The 24,951-nt window shown below is 55.9% G+C and overlaps 1 protein-coding gene across 11 annotated transcripts in view; it reads left to right on the top strand.

Moving 5' to 3' along the window:
- The window catches only part of TNS1 (tensin 1), a 200,037-nt gene that overhangs the window by 155,333 nt on the left and 19,753 nt on the right, over positions 1–24,951 (top strand). For 3 of the 11 annotated variants that reach the window (XM_045481185.1, XM_045481194.1, XM_045481193.1), the window contains 8 exons: positions 703–2,298; positions 8,392–8,475; positions 13,193–13,389; positions 14,262–14,337; positions 18,046–18,138; positions 18,724–18,747; positions 19,203–19,241; positions 24,052–24,250. In XM_045481185.1, coding sequence (XP_045337141.1) covers positions 703–2,298; positions 8,392–8,475; positions 13,193–13,389; positions 14,262–14,337; positions 18,046–18,138; positions 18,724–18,747; positions 19,203–19,241; positions 24,052–24,250 — 2,308 coding nt within the window. The remainder of the gene's footprint in view (positions 1–702; positions 2,299–8,391; positions 8,476–13,192; positions 13,390–14,261; positions 14,338–18,045; positions 18,139–18,723; positions 18,748–19,202; positions 19,242–24,051; positions 24,251–24,951) is intronic. The other 8 variants (XM_045481192.1, XM_045481189.1, XM_045481191.1 and 5 more) reach the window with 6 other exon arrangements.

The following is a 24,951-nucleotide window of genomic DNA, read 5'->3' as shown; positions in this document are numbered from 1 at the left end:
GCGCGTGCGTGTGTGTGTGTGTGTGTGTGTGTGTGTGTTGGGGCTGGAAGCTGGGCTGCTGACTGTACAGGGTGTGAAATCACCGAGTCCCTCTGGGTGGGGAAGTTCTTCGTTCCTGAGTCAGCCCTTTGGCCCTGAGCCACCCAGCGCTCACTCTTTCCTTTCAGAGAAAGTATTGCTCATGGGGTCGCCAGAGCTGTGTGCAGACAAAATGACACAGGGGACACCCTTCCTGGATGAGAACATCTCCTTTTGTGTTCTGGATTCCTAAGATGTTTCCCATGCCACCCTGGCCCCTGAACCCCCTTTCCAGAAGCCCATGAGCCCAGCATTCAGAGGGAAAGCACAGGGAGTGCTGGCTTGGCTGAACTCCATCTTGACCCAGTACCTCCAGGTCTTTGGGAAGCTGGGGAGATACCAGAGCCAGGCTTTGGACTGGGGCATCTTGCTCCCAGAGCACCCCAGCCAGTCTTAGACTTCACTGTTTGGCCCTGAAGCCGGGTGTTGGGGCCCAAGAGCCTGGGGTAGGGGTCCCTTTGTCCGCCTCCCCTACATCCTCTGACCTCAGCTCTATCTCAGGTGGTGCGAGGAGATTTTAGGGTCTAGGGAACGGAAGCTCTTGGCTCCTTTCCTTGGGGAGGAGATGTCATTGCCTCCCACTGACGTCTGCTGATTGTTGTTCCCCCCGCGGCTCTCTTACAGAGGTGGTGGGACACACTCAGGGGCCTCTGGACGGGAGCCTGTATGCCAAGGTGAAGAAGAAGGACTCCCTGCACGGCAGCACCGGAGCCGTCAATGCCACGCGTCCTGTCCTGTCGGCCACCCCCAACCACGTAGAGCACACCCTCTCCGTGAGCAGTGACTCCGGCAACTCCACAGCCTCCACCAAGACAGACAAGACCGATGAGCCTGCCCCTGGCCCCTCCAGTGCCCCTGCTGCCCTGAGTCCTGAGGAGAAGCGGGAGCTGGACCGTCTGCTCAGCGGCTTTGGCGTAGAGAGAGAGAAGCAAGGCGCCATGTACCATACCCAGCATCTCCGGTCCCGCCCAGCGGGGGGCCCTGCCGTGCCCTCCCCTGGCCGCCATGTCGTCCCGGCCCAGGTTCACGTCAACGGTGGGGCCTTGGCATCTGAGCGGGAGACGGACATCCTGGATGACGAGTTGCCCAACCAGGATGGGCACAGTGTGGGCAGCATGGGCACACTGTCCTCTCTGGATGGGGTCACCAACACCAGCGAGGGGGGCTACCCAGAGGCCCTGTCCTCACTGACCAACGGTCTGGACAAGCCCTATCCCGTGGAACCTATGGTCAACGGTGGGGGCTATGCCTATGAGTCTGCCAGCCGGTCGGTGCCTGCCCACGCTGGCCACACGGCCCCCATGCGGCCCTCCTACTCCGCACAGGAGGGTTTAGCTGGCTACCAGCGGGAGGGGCCCCACCCCGCCTGGCCGCAGCCGATGACCACCTCCCACTATGGCCATGACCCCAGCGGTATGTTCCGCTCTCAGTCCTTTCCAGAAACCGAGCCCCAGTTGCCCCCAGCTCCGGCCCGTGGGGGCAGCAGCCGGGAGGCTGTGCAGAGGGGCCTGAATTCCTGGCAGCAGCAGCAGCAACAGCAGCAGCAGCCACAGCAGCAGCAGCAGCAGCCTCGTCCCCCTCCTCGCCAGCAGGATAGAGCCTACTTGGAGAGTCTCGGGCCCAGCAGGCCCAGCCCCCAGCCGCTGGCAGAGACCCCCATCCCCGGCCTCCCTGAGTTCCCAAGAGCAGCCTCCCAGCAGGAGATCGAGCAGTCCATCGAAACACTCAACATGCTCATGCTGGATTTGGAACCGACGGCCGCCGCCCCCCTGCACAAGTCCCAGAGTGTCCCAGGGGCCTGGCCAGGGGCTTCCCCGCTGTCCTCCCAGCCTCTCTCTGGCTCCTCTTGTCAGCCCCATCCACTGACCCAGTCCAGATCTGGCTACATCCCCAGTGGGCACTCCTTGGGAGCCCCTGAGCCGGCCCCACGGGCTTCCCTGGAGTCCTTCCCTCCTGGCAGGGCTTACTCACCTTACGATTATCAGCCGTGTCCAGGTGGGCCCAACCAGAGTTTCCGTCCAAAGAGCCCAGCCTCCTCCTCCTCGTCTGCCTTCCTTCCAGCTACCCATAGCCCTCCAGGGCCTCAGCAGCCCCCAGCCTCTCTCCCTGGCCTCACTGCTCAGCCTCAGCTCCCACCAAAGGAGGTGACTTCAGACCCCTCCCGCACTCCAGAAGAGGAGCCACTGAACCTGGAGGGGCTGGTGGCCCACCGGGTAGCAGGTAAGGGCCTCGTGGGCCATCAGTCTTAGGAATCCCCTCCCCTTCCCTCTTTGGTCTTGGTTGGTCTCGCTGTGGGGAGGAGGTGTAGGCACAGCCGTTGCCCCTTGGCAGGTGCCGCTTGGACATGGAGGAGAGGCTGTCAGGAGCCTCGTCCTAGCCACCCCTTCCTGCGTTCGTTGTCTGTTAGGCTGGAGGCCAGGCATTGAGATTCAGAGATCAGTGTCTTTCAGTTCCTGCCTTCAGGGAGTTTACCGTCTAGTTAAGGGACAGCTACGCAGGAATGTAAAGTGTGCTGTGACCGAGGTGGAGACCAAAGCCCCAGAGCTGGAGGGAAAGCAAGGCTTACCACCTAGGGCAATCAGGGAAAGCTTCTTGGAAGTGGTGACTTTGGGGCTGGAGTACAGATTCTCTATGCAGAGAGAAGATGCTTTCTGCAACTGCCTGCTGTCCTCAGACTTCAATTCCTAGGGGGGAGGTGTGGAGAAGGCTGGAGGGAGGCCTCTGTAGACTCAGAGGCATAACAAAGATAGAAAGGGTGTCCTAAAGGCCTTGGGCTCTACCCGAGTGTTCAACCCTGGTGGGTCCTTTCAAGACATGTCTCATTTTGGTGGGGAGGCCAAGGTCCCCTTCTTGTTCAACTGTCCTGTTAGTCCCGGCTTTTGGACCTGCTCTGTATGAGAAGCAGGCACTGAGGAACCAAACTCTGTGTCCTAGCAGAGAATGGGCTCATCTTCCTGGAGAGAGGAGAGAGAATGGGGTGACCAGAGAGCTCACTGGGGAGATAAAGGCAAGAAATGGCCGAGTGTGCAGAACCATGTTGGGAGGGACCAGAAGGTCTCCCTTCCTTCTTAATGGCCTAAGCCTATGACCATTCCATGGGGGCAGCCACACCAGGTGGGAAATCCTGGGGGTGTTTTTCATTGTGGAAGTAAGGCCGGGCGGGGATGGACTAGAGACTGGGGCTAGGGGACCTTGTGCCAAGCCCCTCAGCTGACAGGGTGGTGGGAGTTCAGGGAGAAGAAGAGGAGCCTGGGAGGCTGACTCTGCCCTCCACCCTTTTCCCTAAATTTAGGGGAAGCTGAGTCACCGTGCCAGCTGTAGGAGAGAGGAGACACCCTCCCTGGGGATGGACAGTGGGCCTGGGGAAGTAGCTGAGGGCAGGCCAGCTGGCTATTGGGTTGGGTTCAGGATTGGGGTGTGGGGGCATAGATGCCCTGCTGTACTTCAGAGCAGAGCACAGTCCCCACTTCCACTGTCAGCAACTTCAAATTGGCCGTCACGAAAGTATTTACACCATGGAAGTTGGTAATCAGGGTCTCACCTCGCCTAGAGAGCTGGCCCACGAGAACATCATTGCTTTTAGTGGGGAGTCAAACATGGGATGAGTAGCTCTATAGCTCCAGACGTGAAATGCTTTATGGAGTGGTCCACAGGGAGCTGCCATCTTTTGCTTTGTCCCACATCTGGGCCCTGGCTTCTTTGTCACAGATTTTGGTCAAGGGAGAAGGATGTGGCCCTCTTAATATTTTATACAGTTGAGGTGGCCCGATGAATGGTAACCCTCTAGCCTAATGATAGGCAGGATCTGGGGGGCAGATTCTCTGGGGAAACAGAATGAATTCCCTCCCCGCCTACCAGAAAACCCTTCTGTGTAGTTCTCCTGGAGCTTGCTCTAAAGGCAGCCATACCTGAATGGCTCCAGAAGCGTGTTCATCTTATAGTACGTCTCCCCTCAGCCCTTTTCTCTCCTACCGGCTTCTGAGGTTTTGACCGTCAACATCCATATCCTTAGCTGCTCAGGCTTTGGCTGCCAAGGAGTCACAGGAAGGGAGAGACGTCGTTGGTACAGCATCTCTGTCTCCAGCCCTAATTTCCTCTTCTCTACCTCAGTCAGAGAAGGGATGAGATGCATAGAGAGGACAGATATGTTTGGTCCCCAGGGCCATAAAGGGACCTCTTTGGTTCATGCCCTGCCATGGAAGTATTTCCTATGTCAGCGGGTCCTGTTTGCCCTGCAGAGTGTCTGATGTGCTTGTGTAGGTACAGATGCGCTGTCAGGATCATCGCGTGCAACAGTATGGGAGTCAGGGAATAGACCAGGACCGCTTCTTGCTTCTTCTTGTACATTCTTCTGCCAGAAGCTGGAACGTAAGCTTCAGCGTGAGTAACTCAGGAAGCTTAGACCCGAGGGAGAGCCTCTTCATGGCCATGAACCTGATCTGGTTTTTCCTGGCTTGTCTCCCACAGGTCTGCCTTTTCTTCCCTAGGCTCAATACCTCCTCTGTACCTTAATACTATATCCCTGGCTCATTCCACTTTGATCGGACAGGTCCTCCTATCTTATTTAAGCTTGGATCTCAGAGAACATAGGGGTAGTTTTCTTAACCTGATAAAGGGTAGGCACCAGAAGCCTGTAGCATGCATCACACTTTCGTGTGAAAGGTTAGAAGCATTCCTGTTACACTAGGAACAAAATAAACATGCCTGATATCACTGCTATCATTTAACATTGTATTGGATACCCTAGCCAGTGCAAGAAGGCAGGAAAAAGAGATAGAAGCCAGAGTTGTCGAGTTCATGTTACCGTATGATCCTGATTATGTGACTGGACTGATCTCAGATGTCTCTAGAGGTACAGATTTCAGTGCATGCTGGAAATCAGGTGTGAATCTTATCCTTAAAGGAGTCTGGAGTTTAGTCAGGGGAAAAAGAACTAGAACTTTAAAATGAAGTCATTCCTAATAAGTGAGACATGGGGAAAGTTCTGTGGGAATGAAGAAAAAGGAAAGATCAGTATCCGCTGGGGAGATTGAGGAGTGAGTTGCATGTGGGTTTTAGATAGAGCCTTGGAAGATGAGTGGGAGTTTGAAAGTGGGTGGGGTCATAGGAGAGAGAGGGTTTTTAGTGAAGACACGAAGGCAGAAGTGTTTGATGGATATAGTAGGTTGAGAGCAATTTAGGTAGTGTGAGAGGCCAAGAAAGGTAGCCTGGGGCCTGCCTCTGGTTGGTCTTAAAATACCAGACCAAGGAGCTTGAATCTTACCTGGTGGCAATGTAGGAACCCATGACTGTGTTTAGTCGGGAGAAAGCCATGATCAAAGCTGTAATTTAGGAAGATGTAGCTGGTGAATCTGGGCAGGAAGGGTGCAAAAGAGGAGACTTTGTTTGAGTTAAGGAGGTGTAGTTGCTTATTAGGTAGACTGGGTTGGGGGATTGCATTAAGATGCTGACCGTGGAGATGAAAAAGAAAAGTGTCAAGGACGCCGCGGGAGTAGAACCAATGCATTTACAAGTTGATTGAATGTAGTGGGTGAAGGAGAGGAAGACATCAACGATTATTCTGAGGCTCCATGAATAGGGGCAGAATGCTAGTTCCACTAACCAGCCCAGAGTTAGGAGGACAAGTGGATTTTGTGTGAGACGGAGATGCCAGTGTTCCCTGTGTTGAGTCTGGAGGTGACGGTGAGCCTGCAGGTAGGAGAGATGTATGGAAAGCAGCTAAACATTTGGACCTGGAGCTTGAAAGAGTGGAAAAACTACTGATTTTGGAGTCATCCTCGCAAAGATGTAGGTCACAGCTTTGGGCATGGATGAGATCTCTGTGTCAGGGGGCATGGAGAGAAAAGTAGGACGAAATGGCCACGAGGAGAAGAGAGAGGAAGGGGACTGAGACGGAATGTTCAGGACAGTGAGAGAAGACAGGGACAGTGGGTCACCGCAGAAGTGAAGACAGTAGAGAGTTTCCAGGGGGAGGGGTGGGGGGTCCGCAGGGTCACTGCAGAGGGATCACGAGGAAGAGGATTGGGAGAAGTTCACTGGGCGTGCCAATTAGGTGGCCCCAGGGATTTTCAAAGGCATATAGAGAGTGACAGAAAGCAGACTGCAGGAGTGAGGAGCGAGTGCAGGGAGAGTACAGACAGGATGTCAACTATCCTTTCAAGTGGCTGTGTGATAAAAGGGAAGACGACAGTAGCTAAAGAGGGTAGCAAGATATTGAGAGCCTGTTTTTTCCTTTTTTTCTTTTTGTAAATCTAAGAGGCATGAGAATGTTTTTAGAGGAGAAACAGAGGTTGAATATGGAGGGAAAAGAAATAAGAAAAAGAATGTAAGTGAAAGAAAGAAGTTGCTAGAATAAGGTCTCTAAGGAAGTAAGAGGGGATATAGGCCCAGGAGCCCAGGTGGATGATTTAGGCTCAAGCAGGAAGTGAGATACCTCTTTGTGAAGCAAGAATAACGGATGAATACAGATATAGGGAAATACCTGTATCAAGCTTTGGGACCTCAAATTGAGAACCCGACATTTACATTTCATCATGGAAATAGGAGATGGCATCGAGGCCCATTCAGTCATTCATTCAGCACGAATCCCTAGTCTGTGTTAGTCTAGGCTCTGGGAAAATGGAGGTAAACAAAACAGGTAAAAATCCTTGCCTTCATGGGGGAGGTGGACAAAAAACAAATAAGCAAACACATGTATAATATGTCAGATTGCTGATAAGTGCCATAGAGATAAGTTAAAGCAGTCAAGCGTCAGTGAGGGGTAGAGGGTAGATGGGTGGTTGCACTTTACGTAGGATCAGAGGAGGCTTCACTGGGCCACGAGGGAATGCACAGATGGAACAGAGGGAATGCACAGAGGGATTCCCACAGAGGGAATGCACAGGTGCAAAGGCCCTGAGGTGGGGGTGTGCCTGATGCGAGGAGCCTAGTGGGGCATGAAGTCAGAGAGGTGATGGGAGTGGGGGCCAGCTTGCAGTGGGCCTTGTATGTGATCGTGAGAACTTTGGTACTCTGTGTGCTGTGTGCAGAGCAGTGACATCATCCGACTTGCTCTAGAAGGATCGGTGTGGCCAGGATGGGAGGAAGGAGACCGGTGAGGAGGCTGCCGCTATTGATCAGGGAGGTGGCTGTGGAGATGGTGAGAAGTGCTCAGGTTGTAGACAGTTTTGAAGGTGGAGCCATCAAGGCTAGAGGTGGGATGTGAACAAGTCAAGGACCGCTCTAGGGTTTTGGGTCTGAGCAACTAAAGGGTGGAGTTGCTCTTTCCTAAGATGGATAAGGTGTGGGAAGAGCAGGCTTGGGGGGAGTGTCCTAAGTGTGAGTTTGGCCGTGATCGATTTGGGATGCCCTCGAAGCCACCAAGGGGAGAGGTTGGAGTTTAAAAATGCGGGTGTTATGATGCCAGTATGTGATGTCACGTGAAGTGTGGCATAGCATATGGCACCTAGCGGTGAGCACGGATCCAGAAGAGGTCCTAGGACTGAGTCCCAGAGCCTCCCACATTTGACGGTGGGAGGCATGAAGACGAAGTGGCCAAGAAACTGGTGTGGAGCAGCTTGTGAAGCAGAGGGTTGGTGAAGGAGCCTGGTTCCCTGTGCGGCCCCTGAGGTGTCAGGAGGTCAGTGATGGTGGATTAAAGGATGGCATAGTAGGTCTTTCTAGTGCATTCAGGTGGGCTCATTTTAACGACTTTTTGGTGGTGCCCAGCAGCTTTGGGCGGCAGTAGAAATGTAAGGGGCTTTGGGGAAGAAGGTTACCTAAGGTACGTGTGAGGGAAAGGTGAAGGGCAGAGGGATGCTAGGAGGCTAGGGAGTGTGGCCCTTGGGCCAGGCTGGTAGGATCACAGCTGAGGCCAGGAAGAGGCAGGTGACCATGAGAGGAGACAGGTCCTGGGAGGGGGCCAGGCCGATGGTGAGGGCGGGTAAGGTGTAGGGCGACAGGACTGTAGTCTCCTGGTCTCTGGCTGGCACCTGCTCGCCCCATGCTGGGGTTAGAAAAGAAAGAGCTGTGGCGTCCCTGCCGACAGCGGGAGGTCCGCCTGGCCATTGGAGAAGCAAGACCCTCTCTTCTTGTCTGACACCCTCCCACCTCCCTCCAGCGTGTGGTCAGATCCTAGACTCAGAACACCAACTAATCTTGATTTTCTCTTTGTTTTTGTTTTGTTTCGTCTTGTTTAATGCCTTGTCCCTTGCGTTCTCCGTGTGTCCCGTGTCCACCTGCCCCCTGTGCTGTGGGTGTGGTGCCTTCCTTGCCTGGTGTCATCCCCTCCTGCTCACCCCCTCCCTGCCGGCTCCCCGGGGTGGGGGTGGGCAGCATACAACGCCAAGCTGCAGAGCATCGGGCACACGAGCTTCCAGCTGCCTCCTCTCCACCGGCTCCGATCTTCTTCCCTCTCTGGTTGGTCCACCTCTGCCCCTTCCCCCTGATAAGTCTGCGGCCCTCACTATGGCTCTCAGCTTCTCTTCCTCTCTGCTCCATGGGCCGCTTCTTCCAAACTTTTGCCCAGTCTAGTCCTCTGTCCTCATTTTTCCATTCCCCTTTACCTTTCTTCCTTCCCTCTTCTGTTCTCTTCTTTCCATCTCTTCCCATTCTCTTTGCCAGCCCCTTACTGCCCCCCCCTCCACCCACTTCTCTCTCCTCCCTCTCTCCACACTCTCTCCCCCTCCTTTCTGCATGAGCGAGTGCTCCCACTTCTGCATGGACACAGACCTGATGCCTTTTGCCTTGGCCTTATCTGCTGGGAACAGGGTCTGGGGTGACTAGATGAACTTACAGGCTCCCGGTGGACACGCAGGCCACCGCGTGAGTGTGCTCAGTAAGGGTGAGGACAGCCCAGCTCTCTGGCTACCCTGGCCAGACCACTCAGGCTGCTGGGCCAGGGCCTCGGTAGGAGCTAGGCTGTGCTTTGTGTGGGCCACCAGGCTCACGACAAAGAGCGAACATCTGTGCTCTGTCCACTCTAGAGCACACTACTCTCTGGGGATACAGCACGCCCTCTGACCTCATCCTGAATCTCGGATCCTAGGACCCGTGGCCAAACGTCAGAAGCCCTGGGTGTGGTCCTGGCTCTGCCTGTGACCCATCCCTGTGACCCTGGGCAGGTCCCTTAATTACTCAGGGCTCAATTGCCTAATGTGAAAAATGGAGAGATCATAGCCCTGCCACGTGTATTTTACGCTGGTGGCTTGATGTCCTCCAGTATGGTGGACCCTTTATCAAGGGTCTGTGTCTGCTCGATGATGCCCACTAACGTCTGCCCCTGGCCTCTCAGACGTAAAGGCCCATAGTCTTTTAGTTCTATGGAGGGAATCTTGTTATCAGTGCCCGGAGCCTTGAAGCCCGGAGGCCCAGGTTAAGAAGGCTGCAGTTCCGGGAAAAGGCTTAGGGGAGAGTGGGGATTGTTGACTCCCAATGGCAGTATCTGGTGCTTGCACAGCCCCTCCTCTTCCCAGTCCGTGGATAACGGGGAGATGGCTCTAGCAGAATGCCCCCTGTCCGCCTCCTCTCCCCTCCCTTCACCCTTTCTCGGCCCAGTGGTGGGGAGTGTTCAGTTGGGCCCGGGGGATGGGGGCAGTTGTGGGGTGGGGGGGCCTGTCCCAAGGGGAGCTGGCATGGCTTGCCCTGGGGCTGCTAGTGTGATCGCCGTGTGGCTTTCTGGTGCCCTGGCCCAGCAGGTGGCCTCCTGGATACCCTGGCTTTCGGAGCCCCAGGCATGCCGTCGGACACCCAGCCCCGTCACCTGGAGCTGAGGAATCCAGTCTTTTGGAAATCGGAAGGCTGGAAAGAAGAGCTGGGTCTGTGGGGGTGGAAGTGGCCAGTCCGGGGGCTGCAGGGGAGACATGTGATGAAGCCTGACACCAGGGCATTTGTCCGTGGGACTCGGGTGGTGGGTGGCTGTGCTCAGCCAGAGCGGGTGTGTTGATGTGTGTTAGGGCTACAGCGCCCAGACTTGCAGTGTGTGTGTGTGTGTGTGTCGTGTGTGTGTGTGTGTGTGTCTGTGTGTGTGTGTGTGTGAGAGAGAGAGAGAGAGAGAGAGAGTATGTGTGCGCGCCTGTGTGTGTGTAGGGAGACAGAGGCCCTGACAGACTGGGAACAGGCTCAAGAGACTGAGAAAGTCTTGGGGTTGAGGGTGGTGGGGGGAAGGAGGGGAGTGGGGAGCAAGCCTATTTTTATGATGGGTCAGTCTGCGGGACACGAGGGAGGGGTGTTCTCTCTCTGACACTGGCTGTAAGCTTGTGTCCAGCTGTCCCAGCTTGGCTGAGGAACAGTAGGACTCTCTTCCCTCCCCCCGGCCATGCCCTGTCTCCCCTCCCAGAGAAGGACAAGAGAGAGGGGACACGCTCTCCAGCACTCCGGGGCATATCTGAGCCTGCCAAGGGGGACAACAGTGAGATACTGTGTTCAAAGAATGCGAGAGCCCTGGCCGGCCACTGGTGCCATGGGGCGCACTGCAGGGGGAGGGGCTGTCCCCATGGGAGTGGAATGCGGGGTCTTCCCCCTTCTGCAGACTCCTGGCTCTTTGGAGGTCATCCTGTCCATCCCCCTGCCTTAGGACTTGAGGAGGTGTGATCGTTCTCAGATGTCTGACTGCCTTGTGCCAGGGCCTCATGTCTCCACATTTGGGAAGCCCCTCCAGTAGTCTGGCCTCTCCTCTGCGAGGTGGCCACCATTTGTGGCCACCATATGGGGCACCTGGACATGGAGGATGCTCTGAGCAAACCGGGGAGATTTTTCTCTGTCCCTCTGGGAGATTCAGGGCCTCGGATTAAAACAGACCCACTTTTCAAGGGCAGACATCAGATCCCCAAACAGGCCACCCCTTGCAAAGACACAGGGACCTGCCAGAAAGAGGCTGCTGGGCTGGGTGAGCCGGAACTGACAACCGGCCCTAATGCATTTCTTTTAACCTTGGGGCTGAACTTCGTTCCAAACCCCTAGAGCCTTTCCCAAATGGGCCTCCTTTGTCACAATTATTATTAGAAAATCAATGGCTATGTCTGTTTCTTTATAATGTTTTGCCAGGAATGAAATGAGCAGCAGCTCTAGATGAGGCTGCCCAGGAGGCCTGGGGAGGAAGGGGCTCAGCGGAGGTGGGAGAAGCGGGGTGAAGGCAGGTGCACCCTCAGTTGTGAAGTGGCACTCGATGCTGCTGCTTCTCTGAGGGCTGGGAGCCTGGGGTTTGCTGCAGGGTCCCCGGGCGCTGCTCAGCCCTTTCAGGGCCTGCCTGCACCTTTGACCCGGGCTGATGCTCAGACCCTAGTTAGGGCTATGTGACCCCCATGCTTCTATTCTGAAAATAAGGGCATTTTTTTTTATATATATATTTTTTTCAACGTTTATTTATTTTTGGGACAGAGAGAGACAAAGCATGAACGGGGGAGGGGCAGAGAGAGAGGGAGACACAGAATCGGAAACAGGCTCCAGGCTCTGAGCCATCAGCCCAGAGCCTGACGCGGGGCTCGAACTCACGGACCGCGAGATCGTGACCTGGCTGAAGTCGGATGCTTAACCGACTGCGCCACCCAGGCGCCCCAATAAGGGCATTTTAAGGTGAGGGCTTTTTTGCTTTAAGGAGAGCCGTTTGGGAGTCTGGATCACTGTCCCCATCAAGGGGCTCTTTTGTCTTGGTGGAGGTAACAGGGAGGCTGCCTCTGGGCAATGAGGAGCGCAAAGCAGACCCCACCCCATCTGGGCACCGCTGTGCCTTTGTAAATTATGCCAGTCCTGCTGCTCTCTGGATGGGCCCCCAGTAATGGGACATGAGTGACTGTGTGTGTGTGTGTGTGTGAGAGAGAGTGTGTGTCTGGCCCTAGTTTGGCCTCGGCATCTTGCTGCTCATGACAAGTAGGAAGGCTTCTCAGCAAGTGCTTCTCACGGCAGCCTTAGTGGCTGAGCCAGGCCGGAGCTGGGGTGGGGCACCTGGGGGCACCCCGACCCCACTGTGGATGGTAGACGATTCGCTCTGCAGGAGGGTGATTTCTGCTTGGCTGCGCTGGCACATTTCTAGTGGCCAGCGGTGGGCACGCGTGCGTGTGTGCGTGTGCGTGTGCGTGAGTGGTGTGCAGTGGGACAGCGTTCCCAGATGTGCTGGCATGAGGTTGGTGCGGCCAGTGTCCTACGTGACCTTTGGTATATCCCGGCATTTCCTCTCACTTCACCTGCCCTCCCGGGAAGCGGTGAAGGCAGAGCTGAAAGTTCCCTCACACAAGATAATGAAGACAAGGAGCCTGTCCTCAGGCTGGGTCTTGGCCTCCGGGACCTGGGGAGTAAGTTTTCGAGGATTCTGGAGCCAGCTCCATGAGGCAATGGGTTCCGTGCCTCAGCCCAGCTGTGGGAAGACGGAGTGGGAAGGAAGGAGGGCGAGGCTCCCAACGTGCCCGGGCCTGTGGAACGGAGGGGCTACAGAAAAGCAGATGGAGCTCATGACTTCAGCCCCTCTGCCTGCTGTTCTGCTGGGAGGGGGAGGGTGGGAAGCTCACCATCTTTGGGGCGAGGAAAGGGGTGAGTAGATGAGGGGCCGGCGGAAGGGAAGTTGGCGAGAGATTTCAGAGATGCATGGGAGGAAGGGTGGGGAACCCCAGAGAAGACCGGCGATATTCTAGGGGCCAGCTGGGGCTGGGGACTTCACGATAAGACTTGAGTCATTTCTTTGTTTCTCCTCGGGAGCACCATTTGCAAGATGATGCATTATTGGCTCTTTCCAAATTTCTTCCCCACGGGCCTGATGTTGCTTGTCGGTTGACGCGGTCACCTTGGAGACTGTCTCTCCTCCTTCCACCTTCCCTCATTTCCCTGGAAGCTCTGGCCCTCTGCCTCCAGGGTTTGCAAAGAGTTGACATCTGTTTCTTGTATCAGCCCTTGTGCTTTGGGCCCCAGCCCTGTGCAGGGTAGCGATTCCCGGTGAAGGCCAGCCCAACCTTAGCAGCTCCCCCACCCTGCAGAGAAAGCCTGGGGTGCGGGTGGAGGGAGCTGGTGGGGAGTACTCAGGGGAGACAGGCCCAGCTCCAGTGTGGCCCCTGGCTAAGGTGCACCGCCTTCTCTGGGGGGATCGGGCCTCATCGATCCTTTCTCGCCTAATATGCTCATTGCCTTCTATGCCCTGCATTCTTCCCAGGGGTGCAGGCTCGGGAGAAGCAGCCTGCAGAACCCCCAGCCCCTCTCCGGAGGCGGGCAGCCAGCGATGGACAGTATGAGAACCAGTCTCCAGAACCCGCGTCTCCCCGTAGCCCTGGGGTCCGTTCCCCTGTCCAGTGCGTCTCCCCCGAGCTGGCTCTCACCATCGCCCTCAATCCTGGAGGGCGGCCCAAAGAGGTGAGTCCTTGGGCTGTGTCCTGTGGCCAGAGAGGGTAGCGGAGCCCACCTGAACTATCCAGGGGCCCGATAGTCACCTGAGTGACACTCTCCTGTCAGTAAACTCAGTTCTCACCCTATGTCTCTTCTCTGGCATGTGGAAGCTGGCATTTCCCTCCCTAAATAACTTCTATGCTCCCACTTCTTACATCAACACTGAGGTTGAAGTTCCCCCTTTGACTCCTAAAGGGCGCCCCTTAGTAGGGTGGTAAGGATCCTGGGTATGACACAGATGACCCCAGTCTCTACGCTCCAAACCCAATCATAGAGTCTGACAAGAGTGTCGTTGAATTCTTTCTAGGTATAGAGTTTTCTTGGGATATCTAATTTCTATGTCAAAATGTTTGCACTTCTGAGACATTTCAGTAGTTGGAGGCAGTAGATTCCAGCGTATTAAGGCTGGGACAGGGCTGAGGAATATGCATTGTAGACGTGCATCTTGGAAGATCCTGATACGAGTGGCCCATGTCGGATACAATCCAGGCTAGTGAGTTACTCTGGATATAAATGGCTCTTGGACATCTTTTCTCTCCTGACTGCCTTCTGGACCCGAGTCCCCCATCCCAGCCCCTTGTCTTTGGCCCCGTTGTGGAGTATTTCCAAGGCAGGTGCCCCTCATTTCCACCCACGCTGACCCACGGTTTTGCAAAGAGCCGATTTCCACGGTTTTGCAAAGAGCAGTGATGAAGAAATTGGTGGCCATCTCCCTTTGACCTTTGTACTTGCCTCGGGCTGACGAGGGGACTAGTGGGCCGGTTACTAGGGAAGCCCCTGATTGCAGGGTATGGCCACCAGTGGGCATCCCCTCTACCCGCCCTGTTCTTCTCTTGCAGCCCCATCTGCACAGCTACAAGGAAGCCTTTGAGGAGATGGAGGGAGCCTCCCCGACCAGCCCACCACCCGGCGGGGGTAAGAGCTCCTCACTGAGTCTGTCTTCCCTGGGTCCCCTCAAGCCCCTCTCTCAGCCCTGGCCTGAGTAAGCACCCCGGTGTGGGGGGAGGTGCTGGCAATGCTGGGCGTGGCCAGGACCTGCCACTCATTTCACTTCACCATCCTGCCCCACGTCTCTTCCTTCTGTTGTCCACGTGCAGACATGTACGGATGCAGCAGCCACAGGCTTGGGATCCTGCTGACCTTCTGTGGGGTCCGCGGCCTCCCACCGTCTAGATTTTTCCTAACTGTTGAGAGTTTTTGCATCCTGCGTGCAACATCCCCCCCGCCTCCCCCAATTCCTAAAACGACTGTGACTTGCCGATGTGCCCCTGAGATACCCTTTGACCTACTTGCTCCTGACGCCCATTTCTGTCTACATCCAGGCACCTGTTCCGTTTCAGGCCACCTACTTAGTTTCCATCAAGGAAAGAAAGGTCCAGAACACTCAGCCTGGCAGAGTCCCCATCTCATCCATCCTTGGTCTCCAGGCAGGAGCATTTAGTTCGTACCTCCTGATGCACTCACTGGAGAGGCAAAATCCCCCAAGGACACAGGCATTTCCAACCAAACAGAAGACCCGTCTGAGTGCAGGGGTGGCGTAGAAGAGGCAGGAGGAGCTGGAAGGGGGCAGCTGTGGGACAGCAGTGATGGGACAATACTGAGAAGGACTCAGGGGGGTTCTGTGGCAGGCCCGGGGCAGCAGAGGAGGGAGAGACCGGGGAGGGGAGGAGGGTGATAACAGAACTGGTGGCATGTTCTCCTGGTGGCTGGCTGTCCTGAGGAGGGGAGGAACGTGGCACCAGTCCCCTGCCACGGTGCCAGCACAACTGATGTTGGCTGTCATCTGGGACACGCAGGAGGCCCAAGTCGTGAGCAGCAGCTCACGTCCAAGGAAAACAGGACACGGGTCACGTTTGTGATGAGACATTTTCTAGCAGCTGCCTTGAAAGACATAATAGGAAACCGGAGAAGTACATTTTAATATTTTTCTATTTAACCCCAAATATCTAAAATATTATCGTTTCAATAGGTAGATCAAGATAAAAATATTTAAAAAAAATTTTTTTTAACGTTTATTTATTTTTGAGACAGAGAAAGAGCATGAACAGGGGAGGGTCAGAGAGAGGGAGACACAGAATCTGAAACAGGCTCCAGGCTCTGAGCTGTCAGCACAGAGCCCGACGCGGGGCTCGAACTCACGGACCGCGAGATCGTGACCTGAGCCGAAGTCGGGTGCTTAACCGACTGAGCCACCCAGGCACCCTTCAAGATAAAAATATTAACGGGGTCTGTTACAATCTCTTTTAAAAAATGTGAAAAGAGGCCAATGAAATCCCTTTCAGTAACAGGTTTTATTTAACCCCAAAGACCTGTCATACAAAGAGATGTGTTGCCTTCTTATTTCACAGTGAGTGTTTGAAATCGGGCGTGTGTGTTACACGTGCAGCACATCTCGATTCAGATTGGCCGCACCGCGCAGGTGCTCTAAAGCCACGTGTGTGCCTCAGGGCTCCCCTCGTGGACAGTGCGGGCCCAGGGCGGTCTGCTCAAGAGGCAGCTCTGTGGCCTTTTGTGACTCCGTGGAATCGCTCTCCCTGGTCTCAGCCCTCCGCCTTCACCCCTGCTCCAATTCGCGGTTGGTCCAATCAGCCAGGATCTTGGTCATCACCCTGTTTGGGATGGAAGCCATCTGGGCTGAGCTCAAGTTAGGTTTTGTCCTGTGTGCCTGTTCCCATTCTTCTCGCCCTGCCCTCGCCAGCCCTGGTGTCCCAGCGGGGAGAGTAAGTCCGAGGTTTCATCGGTGCACAGGGTTGGGAGAGAGGACAGAGGCGGAGAAATGCAAGGAATTTCTCTGTCGGGAAGCAAAAGCCTTGCCTGGCTTCAGGGCCACCCACTCGTCTGCCTCAGCAGAAGAGCTAGATGCCTGGGGACTGGGGCATGAGTGACGAGGCAGCTGGAGATGCTTGAGGTGGAGCCAGGAGAAACCTCTCCCTGCCTCTTGTCCTCTTCACCTTGGGTCACTGGGCCACCTGTGCCTCTGCTACGCCAGCTGGGCCCTCACATGCACACCTGTGGGCTGGAGATGCTTCGTGCCCATTCCATGGGCAGTGGTCTCTGAAGCTGGGCTCAATCCTCCATAACTAATCACGTTCAAATTCATTCGTTTGACAAGCATTAATAAGTGCTTCATAAATATCTCTTGCAAGACACCATTTTCAGTAAGGGGAGGGGCTGGAGGGTGGTAGAAACCAAAAGTGTGTGTGTGTGTGTGTGTGTGTGTGTGTGTGTGTGTGTGAGTGTGCGTGCATGTAAGGAGAGAGACCTGCAAACCTGGATCTGCCTCACTACCCAGATGTGTACGTTTGTACACGTTTGTCTCCTGTGCTGTATTTGTCCAATCGGCACCTAAGGATGGTGTGAGGATAGACTCTGCCCCCCACCTGGACCCCTGCGAGTTCCCACTGTTCCTGTGTGCACCCATGTACACAGCCACCTGTGCACCAGCAACTTATGTATGTCGCTTGCATTGAGAGCTTGTAGCTTTTGTTTCCTGTAGGTCTCTCTGCCTTTTGGGAAAAGGATTGTGGGGGGGGGTCCCAGAGCTGCTGTGGGGGTGCTAGGCATCGGAGGGTGGCCGCTGGTCTGTTGAGGCCAACGGCGTGTGGCAGGCAGGCTTGGGTCCTGGCCGAGGCTGCGTGTCCTCAGGGCCCGTGGCCTCTGCACGCTCCCCGTGGCCGGGCTAGGAGACACAGAGCTTGCTTCTTTGCTTCTTTTCAGAGGTGTGTTAGGAGAGGCAGCTACTGCCACCGAGGAGAGATCTCGTGGCTGGGCATAACCACCGCCCTGCAGTTCAGCTCGGACGCTGGCCACGTCCTTGGCTGATGGGAAAACGGCTGACAGCCCTCTCTGACCTTGTGTGTTCCATGACACTTCTAACCCAGACGGGCAGCTGCTAAGGGCCCTGGGGTTTGCGCAGGGAGTCAGTGCTCTTGGCCAAGGATGGTGGCGATGGGGCTTCTCCCTCTTCCCGGACGCTGGGATTTGGGGGTACAGAGAGCCTCACACTGAGAAATTCTCTCTTCCTGGGGTTTGCAAGCGACGTGGTTGGCCGAGGGCTGCCCTGGGGTCTCAGGGTGGGCGCGGCTCTGCCCGGGATCCCTTTCCTCCCTCTGTCCTTTACAGGATGTGCCGTCTTGATATCCCATTTCCTTTAGTTCTCTAAGTCCATTGAAATGCATGGTATAGAACCATGCTGTGCATAGAATGATGCTGTGCATCAGCGGGGAACAAGAGGATGAGGGAAGGGAGAGTATAGTATGGAGGAAGTCAGAGAAAGCCAGAGAAGCCTGTGTGTATGTCGTGAGCCGTGGCGATTCAAGGGGATCACGGCGATGCAACTGAGGTCAAGAAATTACTTTCTTGAGGTTGAGGGCCAGGCTGAGGGGCAGCTCCATTTCTTGACTTTGTCTACCCTTGGAGCTGTGGAGGAACACAGAGACAGGAAAGGGCAGTGGCAGCAACTTCTGGGATTGGGGCTGGTTCTTCTGCACCCCCTCCTGTCGCCCACCCCTCACCGACATGCCCTCGCTTATGAGTGTCTGCACTCCTGCCCCTTTTCCTCTCCCCACACCTCTCTCGCCCCGAGGCTCACTTGCCATGTCTCCTTTCTTCTTTCTGGCACAGTGCGCTCCCCTCCAGGTCTGGCCAAGACACCCCTGTCGGCTCTTGGCCTGAAACCCCACAACCCAGCGGACATCCTGTTGCACCCTACTGGTGGTGAGTGACTGGGCATGGAAGGTGGTGGGGGAGGCCAAAGGAGTGAGTCAGCATCTGAGGACCCCTGTGGTCCTGGGCGGGGCCTCAGGATCTAATCAGAAAATGCCCCGAGGTGATGGGTTCTCAGGACCCTTCTGGAAACAAGATGGCAACGTGGCTTTGTGCCCACACTGTCAGGTCTGAGTGGGGGTTCTCTGTGCAGGGGTGGAGGCAGGTAGGTCCCTTTATAGTCTTCATGGGGTCAGTGCCACTCCCGGGGTCCTCCAACAGGGGGATTTGGAGGCTTGGCCTCAGTTTCCTTCTCTGCCAGAAGCCTGGCTCTGCCATCCCCCAGTGTTCAGGCACTGTGTACTTGGAAACACACACACACACACACACACACACGTACACACACTCCCAGTTCACACCTCCTACTTCCTTATCACGTGCCCCAGCTCCTTTCCTCCCTGTGGGGAAGGGGAGAGTGGAGGGCCCTGGTCCCTGAGTGGCCATTCTGCTCAGGCAGAGCCCAGAAGGTTGTTCCCTAGACTCTGGCTTTAGGGCTGGGCTGGGGCTCTTGGGGCCAACTTTGCTTTTTCTCCTTAGTCACCAGAAGACTGATCCAGCCAGGTAGGAGGGCAATGACACGCATGTGTGACCCACACGGCCGGCACAGCCTCCCACTTGGAGGTGTCTGCATGGCCAGGGACACTGAGTCACCAGGGAGCAGAGGGGCTGGGGCTGCCTCTCACCTGCCAGCACACTTCTGCTCGAGATGTAAGCCGGGGGGGTGGGCAGGGGCCATGAGAGGGGCCGGCTTTGTCCTTGGGAGCAAGGCTGTCCTTGAACTGTGCTCCCTGAGCCTTCAGGGTCCTGTCAGGGTGGATCTTACCCCTCACCCTGGGCTCTTCCGCCCTGGCCTCACCCCTGCTTTCCTACCTTCTCTTTCTCAGTGAATTCTCTTTCAGGAAATAATCCCTGTTAATTGGTCTCTCTCTCTCCTTTCTGCTCTTCCTCACCTCCTCATCATCTGCCTCTCTTTCCTGCCTCTCCTTCCTGCTACCTCTCCTCTCATCTTCCCTCAGAGGAGGATGAGGGGAAGGTGGTGACAGAGCTTCCCAAAGGTAAGTGTGGCTTTGCTGGTGGCCGCTTCACTCTCTCTGAGTCTGGCAGTGGCTGTTCACGAGGGGCTTGGTTGGGCTGGCTCGGGGGCAGTTCTCTTTTCTGATGGGTCTCAGATGACCAGGTACATAGCTTTCTGGTCCCCACCCCCTGGTGATGAGCTGTCCCCCTGGACGCTGCCCCGAGTTCTGACCAAGGAGCTGGGCACAGGTTCAGGCGTAGCCAGCTCCAGGTGCCAGTGCGGTGCCACCTCGCGATGATCCACCCCCCCTCCACCCCCGCCCCTTCCTCCCCCAGCGACACTTCCTCTAGCTTGCCTGCGGTGCGGACAGCCCCCTCAGAAGGCGAAGGGACACACGTTATCCCACTTCCTGGGGCATGCCCCACGTGCACAGCTCAGAGCAGGTTTCTCAGCAGACTTAGAGCCTAGAGTTGCCCCCCTTGAAGCCCTTGCTACCACAGATGGTGGGTAGGGAGTCTGCTTTCTGGAATCTTAGATGCCTCTGGGGATTTCATGACAGCTATGGATCTCCTCCCACACAAATGCATCGGGACACTGTGCACATAATTTTGACAGTTTCAAGGGGTTAGCATGTCTGTGTCCCAGCTTAACCCTCAGTTTAGATGAATTCTGTGTTGTACACCAAGCAGAGCAGGGGACATAGGAGGGGACATAAGCAGAGGCGGGACACAATCTGGTTGGAGACCTTTAACTTATTAGGAACAGGATTCAAGTGATGATTCAAGAGCATCAGGTGAAATGAAGGGGGTGCCGGCCGTGGCCGTCTGTGTGTGACTCTGGGCATCAGGGTCCCCGTCTCCACCAGGGGGGCTTGGATGAGGTGGGCACTGAGGTCCCTTCCAGCTCTGACACGTTAAATGTTCTGACTTCCTACTCGGGCCCTCGTTCCGTGTGGCCTGCTTTCTTTAAAGACTTTATCTGCTTTTCTGAATCCCACCTGCCTCTTTCCTTTGCACTCACCGCCTTGATTTCCCACCCCCAAAGTGGGCATGAGCTGTGCCCCTCTGAATCTGCACACTGGACACCAGCCAGAGTTTGGGCAGCAGCCCCAGGCTGCCTGGGGGTTGCAGAACGAGGTGGCCACCAGCAACAGGCCCCAAGTGGGGGGAGCCACAGCGTGCTCTTGGCTGCCCTTCTCCCCATTCTCCTACGGGAGTCGGGGGTGGGGAAGGGCTTTCCCCCAGGCCGGCTGCTGGCTCCTAGCCCCTGACAGGGCAGTGGGGATGGGACAGGAGTCCAGAAATGCTGGGGCCCAGGAGCACCCACAAGCCCTCTCCAGTGGGAGGCTCTGAGGGGGGGATTATCCCACAGGCTGATAGGTGCTGGATGTTGTGTTTCCCACTTTGGGGTGACACTTCAGAGAAGTGAGTCTCAGCAGAACTGAACTGCCCATTTTACCGCACAAATGACTCTCGGCCTTCAAGGCCCCGAGTCCTCCGACCCTCCTTCGTGTGTCTGGGAGCCACAGAGTTTGGAGGGGATGGTTCTTGGGGATCACCTCTGCTGGACCCATCGTTTCCACAGATGTGGGACGGAGGCCTGTGTTGTGAGTGAGGGTCTGGGGCTTCGGCCCAAGGCCCCAGTTAGGAGGCAGGAGGGCCCAGACTGGACTTACAGGTCTCCTGTCTCCTAGTCAAGGGGCTATTTCAGAGCCCCCCTCCTGTCTCCAGACACTGAGCCCTGGGATTCCAGCGTGGGGGTCGGAATTGCTGTCGTGGCCTGGGGTGCGGGGCAGGAGAGGGCCGGGGAGCGAGGCTCCCGGCCAGTTCCATTTTCCCCGACTCATATACCACCTCCCTGGTCAGACCAAAGCACATTGTTTGCTGACCCTCCGAAGCTCTGCTTGATCTCCCTGCTGAAACTTTGGTGGGAAATTCAGAGAAAGATTCTTGTGAGGAAAAATGATCAGAGGCAGAATTACTCGGCTAGAGGAAGAGCAGATTTTAGGGGGATCTGCTTTCAAGGCACTGTGCTAAGTGCTTTACATGTATTCTCTCATTCTTTGATTCATTGATTCCATATTTCACGTCCCTATAACGTGCCAGTCACTGTCCCAGGCTCTGGGAAGATACTGATACGCAGTACTGTGATTCCCAATCTCATGGAGCATATACGTGATCAGGAGCCAGAATTAGGTCACTTGGAGTTACGCATTGAGTTGGCACTCCAAAGGGAAGGGATACAGTTTATGAGACCTTATAGCCAAGAACCTGACGTTGGTTGAAGAAGTAAGATGTGAGGGTGAGTGACATTAACTTGGTGAAACTGGGAGGTGAGAAAAGCATTTGATGTAGAGAAAAAGCATGTACAAAGGCCCTGGGGTGGGAGGGAACTGCATGTTGTTTCTAGGAACTGCAAAATCAGTGAGGCTGAGAGCAAGAGGGAGCTGGAGGCTGGAGTAAGGGGGAATGGCTTTCTTCCTCTCCTTCCTTCATGAAGAAGGGAACTCAGTCCCCAGCCCCACTGTTTCCATTTGGAGGTTGTACCCTGGGCGAGGGTACACTGTAGGCAAGGGGGTTGGAGGGCGCTGCAAGTGTAGATCAGCAAGGATCCCAGGGTGGCCAGAGAGTGGATGGACGTCCTTGTCTTCCAGTGAGAGAAAAGGGGTGCTGAGGACTGTGGGCACCCGGGTGAAGCCAGGAGCCTGGAAAGGTACAAGAGGAGTTTTCAGAGAGTGACCCAGAATGGCAAGGGATGGGAGGGGAGAGTGGACTCTGGCTTTGCGTCTCCATTGCCATTTCTGTGGGCTCCTTGTTGCACGGTTCCTCTGCCCTGATGGGTTACCCCAGGACACAGCTATCCCCCCCGCCCCCCAAGACTAAAGACACATGAAACGACTGGCTCCCGGACTTTAGCTGGCCAGTGTGTGTGCAGTGGGCGGGAGGGCAGCTCCAGGTCAGACCGCCTGTTTTCCTAGGCCAGCTGTGTCCCTCGGTCCCCTGTGACGGGGTGAGGGACTTACATTCTCCTCCTTTGCTCATGTAATTGCCATTGTTATTATTATTAATAGTTCTGGCTGACATGCTGGAGTACTGGGTCGCAGCCAGCTCTTGGTGTCCCCGTGGGGCTCTGGCCCTTCTCTAGGCTACCGGGAGCCGGCGTTGAGAATCAGGAGACCACAGTGCTAGTACCTATGACCAATGATTGGCTGTGTGTTCTGGGGCAAATCACCCCACTTTTCTGGGCTGAGGAGATGGGTGAGATCAGGGGTCAGTAAACTATGGCCACATCTGGCCCATTGCCTGTTTTTGTAAAGAAAGTTTTATTGCCATACGGCCATGCTGTTTTGTTCACGAATTGTCTATGACTTTGTGCTACAAATGCAGAATTGAGTAGTTGCCACAGAGACCATTTACTAAATGGTCTAAACGATTTACTATCGAACCTTTTACAAAAGCGCGTGCCTGCACTGGGCCAGAGGGTCTCTGTAGCAGCGTCTCCTGGCTCCAGCAGGCCCTCGGGTATGGTCGGCCCAGAACCAATGCCTTTGGAGTGACAGAGGCCTGGGACCTCTGTGACGTGGCTGGGTGGCCTGGCTGGTGGAGGGGGGCTTTTGGGTAGGCCTTGCTTACCTCTGCCTGTATGGACTCCAGCTTCGGGACACCGAGGTGGCTGTATCACCCTGTGCTCCGTACCTGGAATACAACACCCCATGCTTGACCCTCTGAAGACATCTTGCCCTCCCCCCATCTGCTGTCACACAGTCCTGGCCCGCGAAAGCTCCAGGGGCCTGGCCGGCCCAAGGCAGCACAGATTCTCTGGTTCTTCACTTTCTCAGGCTGATTTCAGCGGATGCCCTGATTGTGGGTAGTGTGTGAGCCTGTGTTCTGATCATGTCCCTCTTGGGGGAGACGGGATGGTGCCAGGTGTGGAGGTGGAGGGAACATCATCCATCCCTACTCATGTCCCTGGAGAGGCCGAGTGCCCTGCTTCTTCTCCCTGCGTAGCACGGAGTTAGTTTCAGGCCTGGCCTCAGAGGTCTGGGAGGAGGGTCAGACAAACGCCGCCTGGGGGTCAGGAGATCTGGCTCCGGGCCGCACCTCCGGACACATTGATCGCTCTCCCCAGGCCTCAGTGCCCTCACCTGTAGAACGGCCTTGCTGGCACTTGTCCCGCAACCCCCCCGGATTCTGAGACTCTGCTAAACACCAGACAGGGATAGTCATGTCGGTCTCGGGAGGAATGCTAAGTGTGTCAGGCAAGGTGGGTGGGTGTGTCTTGGCAGGGAAGGGGCTGGGCGTGACTCACCAGCGCGGGCCTGTTGCTAGGCCGGCAAGCCTGTTTGTGGATTCTGGGCGTGGGTGGAGCCCATGTGAACCCTGGCTCTGTCCCGAATGTGGGCAAGGCTGGGCTGGAGCTCTGGGTTCACTGTAGAGCCCAGACTCCAGCGGTGCCAGGGGGACCTTGAAGGGCCTGGAGGTTGGGTAGAAGGGTCTTTGAAGGAAAGAAGCCGCTAAAAGGGGTGCCAGCTATAGACAGGTGTCCTAGCTCTAGGAGGGAAGATTCTACGATGGCTGTGTTCAGCGGCAAAGCTGGGGTCCGTTTCTGGGAAGCTTCTGTGAGCGAGGCCCTGGTTAAAGGCTCTGTGGGAGCTCTTACAGCTTCTCCAAGACACTGGGAAGAGGGGGAGTGTGGGTAGGCCGGAGCCCGAGGAGTGCCCTTTGCATGCTTGGCTGTCCTTTGGGAGCTGTCCCCACAGGCTGGGGAAACGCTGTTGGGTTCCCTGACAGGTTGGGAGGGGTCTACACTGCACCCTCGTGGACCTCAGTGTCTCTTCTGGCCCTTTCCAGAGCCCCGGAGCTACGTGGAGTCGGTGGTGAGGACGGCAGTGGCTGGGCCCCGAACTCAGGACCCGGAGCCCAAGAGCTTTAGCGCCCCACCTGCCCAGGCCTATAGCCATGAGATGCCCCTGAGGAATGGGACCCTGGGAAGCTCCTTTGTCTCCCCCAGCCCCCTCTCCACCAGCAGCCCCATCCTCAGTGCTGACAGGTAAGTGGGGAGGAGGGTCCAGGCCTGGATCTGCCTGGAGCGTGGGTGGGTAGAAATCACGTCCAGATGGCTGCACCTTGGACACCAGCTCCCCAGGGTGCATTGGGAGAGCATCCCAGGTGCCAAATCTCGTGGAGCATGAGGATGGGTGAACTATAATTCCCAGGCTGAATTCAATGCCACCATCCAGAAAACTGTGCCGGACGTGCACCACCACGCACCGTGGTAAACCAGTCCTTCCCCCAACTTTAAAACCTAACGACAGCACCCACTATCTAGCGAGTCTTCCAGTGTGCCAGGCGCTTTGCTAAATGCTACTCTTAGGATCCTACTTTTCAGAAGGGGAAACTGAGGCACAGGGAGGCCAAGTAGCTTGCTCAAGGTCCTGCAGGCTAAACAGCGGAAATAGGATTCAGACCAAAGGCTTCTGGCTCTAGAGCCCATGTCTCTCCTGGACCTGCATTTAGGTGCCCGCCTGTCACAGGATGACAGTCGGACGTGCCCAAAGCAGACATGTACGTGTCTGGAGCTCCCAGCAGGAGGCTACCGTTTCTGGGTAGGGGTGCAGAGAGGGTTTCTGGGGGCTGGAGGTATTTGTGGTGAGGCCAGGAGGGTGAGCAGGTGTTGAAAGGGGGAGGGGGAGGGAGAGGGCATTCTAGAAGGACAGCACAGCCGGGGCGGAGGACTGGGGTGCGGACGTG

This window comes from Leopardus geoffroyi, chromosome C1 (genome assembly GCF_018350155.1).
Source record: "Leopardus geoffroyi isolate Oge1 chromosome C1, O.geoffroyi_Oge1_pat1.0, whole genome shotgun sequence".
NCBI lineage: Eukaryota > Metazoa > Chordata > Mammalia > Carnivora > Felidae > Leopardus > Leopardus geoffroyi.
The sequence above is the reverse complement of the archived record's forward strand: the minus strand, read 5'-3'. Positions and strand labels throughout refer to the sequence as shown.